At 45.6% G+C, this 7,328-nt stretch overlaps 1 protein-coding gene across 1 annotated transcript in view; it reads left to right on the top strand.

The window, feature by feature from the left end:
- The window catches only part of cdh15 (cadherin 15, type 1, M-cadherin (myotubule)), a gene marked incomplete at its 5' end in the record, with an annotated part of 20,065 nt that extends 12,940 nt beyond the window's left edge, over positions 1-7,125 (top strand). The window contains 9 exons of the mRNA XM_083662070.1: positions 2,547-2,675; positions 2,875-3,060; positions 3,673-3,920; positions 4,012-4,148; positions 4,440-4,670; positions 5,097-5,336; positions 6,133-6,281; positions 6,600-6,791; positions 6,912-7,125. Of these exons, the coding sequence (XP_083518196.1) occupies positions 2,547-2,675; positions 2,875-3,060; positions 3,673-3,920; positions 4,012-4,148; positions 4,440-4,670; positions 5,097-5,336; positions 6,133-6,281; positions 6,600-6,791; positions 6,912-7,112 (1,713 nt within the window). The 3' untranslated portion in view covers positions 7,113-7,125. The remainder of the gene's footprint in view (positions 1-2,546; positions 2,676-2,874; positions 3,061-3,672; positions 3,921-4,011; positions 4,149-4,439; positions 4,671-5,096; positions 5,337-6,132; positions 6,282-6,599; positions 6,792-6,911) is intronic.
- Between the last annotated feature and the right edge of the window lie 203 nt (positions 7,126-7,328).

Raw genomic sequence — 7,328 nt, 5'->3', positions numbered from 1 at the left:
GAATCCCAAAATGTTATTATTTTTCAAAGAATGAAAGAAAAAATGCCGGTCAATATCAATATATCTTTGTTCAAATGAATTGAGGTTGTTTGGTATAATCCCCGTAAATAAATGAGACCATGCGGTCGAGACATGTCTGTCTCACACCAGTGGTATTACTAGTGCTTCTCAAAATGAAGACCACATTTCCCATAAACCCTGTTCCTTCCTGTTGCAAAGAGGATTCATTGCCTCTTGAGTCGTCTCTTTCACTTGACTGAAACATGTGGATGGCTCTCCTCCTCCTAGTTCTGTGCCATAAAGCAATAGCCTCATTAAGACAATACAGCCAATTATCCTCAAAATCCTACCTGGTGTTGGTGCATCATGTCAAATGTAGTAATGTAGAGTCTGCTAGAGCAGTGATTCTCAACCTTTATCATAACAATATCATATCAATATCATATCCCTAATTCAGTCCACATTAAAGCCACAGATCCCCTAGATTTGGTCTGACAATAATAATATGACAATAAAATATAAAAAATTTCGATTTTCTACAGAATTCGATGACTATCTGTACTGTAGGTAGAGAGAGAGACACTGACTATCTGTACTGTAGGTAGAGAGAGAAACTGACTATCTGTACTGTAGGTAGAGAGAGAGACTATCTGTACTGTAGGTAGAGAGAGAGACACTGACTATCTGTACTGTAGGTAGAGAGAGAGACACTGACTATCTGTACTGTATGTAGAGAGAGAGACTATCTGTACTGTAGGTAGAGAGAGAGACACTGACTATCTGTACTGTAGGTAGAGAGAGAGACACTGACTATCTGTACTGTAGGTAGAGAGAGAGACACTGACTATCTGTACTGTAGGTAGAGAGAGACTATCTGTACTGTAGGTAGAGAGAGAGACACTGACTATCTGTACTGTAGGTAGAGAGAGAGAGACTATCTGTACTGTAGGTAGAGAGACACTGACTATCTGTACTGTAGGTAGAGAGAGAGACACTGACTATCCGTACTGTAGGTAGAGAGAGAGACACTGACTATCTGTACTGTAGGTAGAGAGAGAGACACTGACTATCTGTACTGTAGGTAGAGAGAGAGAGACTATATGTACTGTAGGTAGAGAGAGAGACTATATGTACTGTAGGTAGAGAGAGACTATATGTACTGTAGGTAGAGAGAGAGAGACTGACTATATGTACTGTAGGCAGAGAGAGAGAGAGACTATCTGTACTGTAGGTAGAGAGAGAGACTATCTGTACTGTAGGTAGAGAGAGAGACTATCTGTACTGTAGGTAGAGAGAGAGACTATCTGTACTGTAGGTAGAGAGAGAGACACTGACTATCTGTACTGTAGGTAGAGAGAGAGACACTGACTATCTGTACTGTAGGTAGAGAGAGACTATCTGTACTGTAGGTAGAGAGAGAGAGAGACACTGACTATCTGTACTGTAGGTAGAGAGAGACTATCTGTACTGTAGGTAGAGAGACACTACAGTGTAGGTAGAGAGAGACTATCTGTACTGTAGGTAGAGAGAGACTATCTGTACTGTAGGTAGAGAGAGACTATCTGTACTGTAGGTAGAGAGAGACTATCTGTACTGTAGGTAGAGAGAGAGACACTGACTATCTGTACTGTAGGTAGAGAGAGACTATCTGTACTGTAGGTAGAGAGAGAGACACTGACTATCTGTACTGTAGGTAGAGAGAGACTATCTGTACTGTAGGTAGAGAGAGAGACACTGACTATCTGTACTGTAGGTAGAGAGATACTATCTGTACTGTAGGTAGAGAGACACTGCACTGTAGGTAGAGAGAGACTATCTGTACTGTAGGTAGAGAGAGACTATCTGTACTGTAGGTAGAGAGAGACTATCTGTACTGTAGGTAGAGAGAGACTATCTGTACTGTAGGTAGAGAGAGACTATCTGTACTGTAGGTAGAGAGAGAGACACACTGACTATCTGTACTGTAGGTAGAGAGAGACTATCTGTACTGTAGGTAGAGAGAGAGACACTGACTATCTGTACTGTAGGTAGAGAGAGACTATCTGTACTGTAGGTAGAGAGAGAGACTATCTGTACTGTAGGTAGAGAGAGACTATCTGTACTGTAGGTAGAGAGAGACTATCTGTACTGTAGGTAGAGAGAGACTATCTGTACTGTAGGTAGAGAGAGACACACTGTACTGTAGGTAGAGAGAGAGACACTGACTATCTGTACTGTAGGTAGAGAGACACTACAGTGAAACAGTCTCTAATTGTGTTAACTGCTTGCACATGAAATAATAAGTGTAACAATTGGGTTGGGGGTTGGGGACCCCTGGGTGTTCCTGGAACCCCATGTTGAGAACCCCTCTGCTAGAGGCTGCAAATCATCATAAATGTCCAGAATGACTGTGGCAATGATTTATTGATGTTAAAATACCACATGTTGCAGCAGCCTTGAGAAAAAATGTATTTCACTGTAAGATTCAATAGAAGCTTGTGAAGTTTAACATAGACATGTGTCTCAGTCAGCGTAGTGTGGTTCATCTCAGTATTCTGTCCTCCTAGGTGGTGACAAGTTTCAGGTTGAAGCTCCAGGTGGCTGATATGTCCGGCATGGGGCTGACAGCTGAAGGTGTGGCCGTCATACATGTGTCTGATATCAACAACCACGCCCCCATCTTCAACCCGAACATGGTGAGTCTACGCCACCAACACGCTGTTTTTCTGTATAGTATTTACTATATTACAACGTAAACAATAACTTAACTGGATATTTTGAAGATATATTCAAAACACATAGGACATTTCAATTCAATATTGTGATGTGTAGTGTTTGTCTTCATGTTGTGGTTCAATCCTTTCATCGGTGTTTATGCGTGTGTGGTGAATGTAGTACAGTATGACAGCAGTGGAAAACAGGAAGGACGTGGAGATCGGCCGGGTGAACGTAACGGATAGAGATGACCGGGGAACAGGAAACTGGGAGGCCAAATACTCCATTACCAAGGGCGACGCGCAGGGCAGCTTCAGCATCAGCACAGACCCTGCCACCAACCAGGGCGTCCTGACAGTGCTGAAGGTACAGTCGGCTGATCCCCGCTAAGGGGAGGGGAGCTGAGTGTTGAGAATGCATCTCACATTCTGGCTGGATGTTACAATGACAACAATGACATTTGTGTCATCCAGTTTTATTAGGTGATCAAATGCTTGGACGAATGCCAGATATAGAAACAAATGACTGGCGTCAGTACTCAGTACAGGCCTTTGCACTAACTTTATTTTATTTATTTTTTATTTTACACATTAATTCTATTTGGGATGTTCTGAGGAGGAAATTAAGACAGAATTAGGGTTAAAGGGGAATGCCACGCATTTCACAAATTCACATATCTATGTCCCAAGACAGACAGATGCACGCACGCACGGACCGACCTGCCTCAATAAACCCACACCCAAAAGTCATCATTGAGGCGCTCAAACACAATCCAACAGCATCATCTAGTGGTTGACCGTTGAACTACGGGTTATTCAGACATTCAGATCAAGCTCATTTGGATTTCCATTTCATGTAGTTTTGTGCAGTTTGAAATGATGTTTACTTGACATAAAGTTGATCATCATTGATGTCCAACAACAGTGGAGACCTTTAAAGTCTGGATGTCCTTCATCTGCTGTCTTGCTTATTTTGCAGCCCCTGGATTATGAGGGCCAGCCTGAGTATCATCTCACTCTGACGGTGGAAAATCTCAACGCTCTGAGCAGAAAGGCTCCTCCTCACAACACAGTGAGCAGCGCTACAGTGGTGGTGACCGTGGTGAACGAGAACGAGGCCCCGCGCTTCAGGGAAGAGCCCATACGGATCGTGGTACCAGAGTCGGTGGTTCCGGGAACAGTACTGAAAAGCAACATTGCCTATGACCCGGATAATTCTGAACTGAGGTATGATGCAGTACCTGGTTCTGACACAAATAAAATAGCATGTGCGGTTCTACAGTACATGTGTGCATGACTCCTCTGCTCTGTGTGGCAGGTATGAGATCAGCAGAGATCCTGAGAGGTGGTTGGACATCAACAGAGAGACCGGAGACATCAGCGCCAGGATAACCTTTAACATGCGATCTCCTCACGTTAAAAACAATGTCTACAATGCTGTGGTCAAGGTTACAGGTCGGTTGGTTTACCCAGGCTCACACTGTAATTATTATTATTTTTCATTTTAACAGGTTTAGTTAGGTTAAAATCTAGGACTGAAAAAGTGAAAAATCTGCCAATGAAGAGAAATGCTTTCACTTGTTAAATGAAATTAAAAATTATATTTTTAATTAATTAAAGATGGACTTTTTGCAATGAAATGGAGAGTAACAGTGATACACTTTTATTTTGTTTTGTTTTTGATTGATACGAACACTGAACAGGCTGCAGTCATCTTATGTGCCATCTCTCTATGTACATGCGTAGATGCTGGTGGTGTGTCAGCCACTGCCAGTCTGGCCATCACGCTGAGGGAGACCAACGACTTTGCGCCTCAGCTCTTCCCCCTGAGTGGCACGGTGTGTGGGGACGCAGAGCGGATGGGTTCTGGTCTGGTTCTGACCGCTGTGGATGAAGACCTGCCTCCGCACGCTGAGCCCTTCGCCTTTGACCTGCCTGCTGATATCTCCATCAACTGGACCATCGTACAAGTCAACGGTACGGAGAGAGCCTCAGGAGAGAGCCTCAGGAGAGAGCCTCAGGGCAAAGAGTGGAGCGAGTGGACAGGAATTTGCATGTATGGAGCATCACCTGACGCTACTCCACCAGTATTAATTTCATTAACTAAAACTAGACTAAAACGACCCTTTTTCACTGATGAAAACTAGATGTTAACGAAACAAAAACAAAGTGGTGATGACAAAAACTATGAGGAAGACTATTGACATCTTCGTCATCGAATAAAAATGACGGAAATGTTAGAGAGGGACGAATTGGGAAGACATCCAATCAGAAGATAAGTTAAACAGTTAAATTTGTGTTTGTATTACATGTTCAAACCTTAATAGCATTCTGGCCACCCTAGTCAAAAGCCTATGACTAAAACTAACTAACTCCCTCCTTCTCTCTCTCTCTCTCCTTCAGAGACTCATGCAGTGCTCCAGTCCCTGGTGGAGCTGGAGGCAGGAGAATACGCAGTGACGGTGTTGGTATCAGACTCTGGAAGCCCGGCCCTCAGCGCTTACGCCCAGGTCAACGTCACCGTGTGTCCCTGTGACTCCTTTGGCGACTGTAGGTCTGAGGCGGCGGCCATCATGGGCTCCAGTGTGGGAATGAGCTTCATCGCTCTGATCATCATCATGGCCAGTATTGCACTCCTACTGTGTAAGTTTCACGTTGACACTCAAACATGTCATTAAATATGAAATAATGTGACATTATCCTGAGCCTACTGGAGTCATCCACCTTATTTCAACATATTGGCACCGGTGACACAGGTGATACTGCAGTGGAAACAAGTGACACTAGAGGGCGCTTGGTAGGGTTGCATACCTCCGCCACGGCATGTCCGTTTGGAACTTAGGTGCCTTTTTGTGATTGGCTACCCCCATTTCCACTCCTCCTTTTGGCCAGTGGGCGTGGAAAGTTAATCAGTTCATCCTTGGCCCATGGCCAACGTTTCTGCAAAGTTTCGTGTTGTTTTACGTGAGTCCGTTTAGATGTTGGGCGCCTTTTTGTGATTGAGCACGCCCATTACCACGCCCCCTGTTGGCCAGTGGGTGTAGAAATGTAATCACTTCTAAGTTTGCCTATGATCAAACCAGCAGAACTTTTTGAGATATCCTGCTGACAGACAGACAGACAGACAGACAGACAGACAGACAGACAGACAAACAAATCACAGAAGTTGAGTCCAGATTATATTTTCATGAACAAGATAAGGACACACCGATGCACACACAATAGCCTGGCATCGCCACACCAATTCACAATGCATTGCATTTGAAACATGAGCTAGCCGGCCGATTGGTCGGGTTCCCAGGCTACACACACACACACACACACACACACACACACACACACACACACACACACACACACACACACACACACACACGTGTGTACTGTATGTGTCTCATTTGTAATGTCAAGCTTGTGTGTACGTGTGTTTGTCCTGCAGTGCTGCTGCTGCTCGCTGTGGCAGTGACGACCTGCAGCAGACGCCACCATCTCAAGAAAGGAACGGCTCTGCTCGTCGGGGAATCAGAGGACGACATACGGGACAATGTCCTCAACTATGACGAGCAGGGAGGAGGCGAGGAGGATGAGGTAACAAGACTATATACACTCGTGTACGCACGTGTGCAAACAACACACACACGCACACACACACACAGGTTATCCCAATCAAATGAATCACATTTAGTCTGAGACCCACCAAAGCCTTCATCCACAATGTCATGAGCTGTGTGCTGATGTGATGCTGATGCTCTTGTGAGAGGGTGGAGCTTCACTCTCACACACAGAGGGACGCTCTGTGCACACACAGAGGGATGTGTGTGTGTGTGTGCGTGTCTGTTTTGCGCTTATAGTGTCATTAAAGATGATGGTCCAGTCAAGCTGCATCCTGTGCCTCTCTCCTTGCAGAATGCCTTCAACATTGACCTGCTGTGGAACCCCCATGATGCCCCGCCAACCCCGGGCTCCTTCTGCCCGGTGTCCGGCGTCCCCCGAGGCAAGCAGCCGCTCAGGAAGGACGCCCCCCATAACCTGCCCTCCCCCACCTACCCCCGCAGACCCCCTGCAGACCCCACTGACATCGAGGACTACATCAACGACGTGAGAGGCTGCTTTCACCACGGCACTGCAAAAAAAAAAGTGTATCTTAGCAAATCATTCAAATCCCGTCTCTTTTCACCTCATGGTCTGATGATGCACGGCTTTCCTTTCTTCCCTCAGGGCCTGGAGGCTGCAGACCAGGATCCTAATGTGCCTCCGTACGACACCGCTCTCATCTATGACTATGAGGGAGAGGGCTCACTGGCAGGCAGCCTCAGCTCCATCGCCTCAGGCAGCTCTGATGGAGACCAGGACTACGACTACCTCAACGACTGGGGCCCACGCTTCAAGAAGCTGGCCAACATGTATGACCCGCGCTAAGATGGCCAGTGTCGATCGCCCACAGTTACGGACACAGACTCTGCATTGGAGGCATTTTATTCCAGACCGAGATCTAGAGAGTGCCAAGGGGAAAATAAACCACTGCTATGCAAAGCCCTTAATCTGATGTGCTATGATGGGTTATATTGAGGATGATTTGGACACAATTGGGAACTGAACTTTCAAGAATGGCTGGTTGCAGTTCAGTGGATCGCT

Source organism: Poromitra crassiceps (genome assembly GCF_964638095.1).
Source record: "Poromitra crassiceps genome assembly, chromosome: 28".
In the NCBI taxonomy this organism is placed as follows: domain Eukaryota; kingdom Metazoa; phylum Chordata; class Actinopteri; order Beryciformes; family Melamphaidae; genus Poromitra; species Poromitra crassiceps.
Note: the sequence above shows the minus strand (reverse complement) of the source record. Positions and strands in the feature narration are given on the sequence as shown.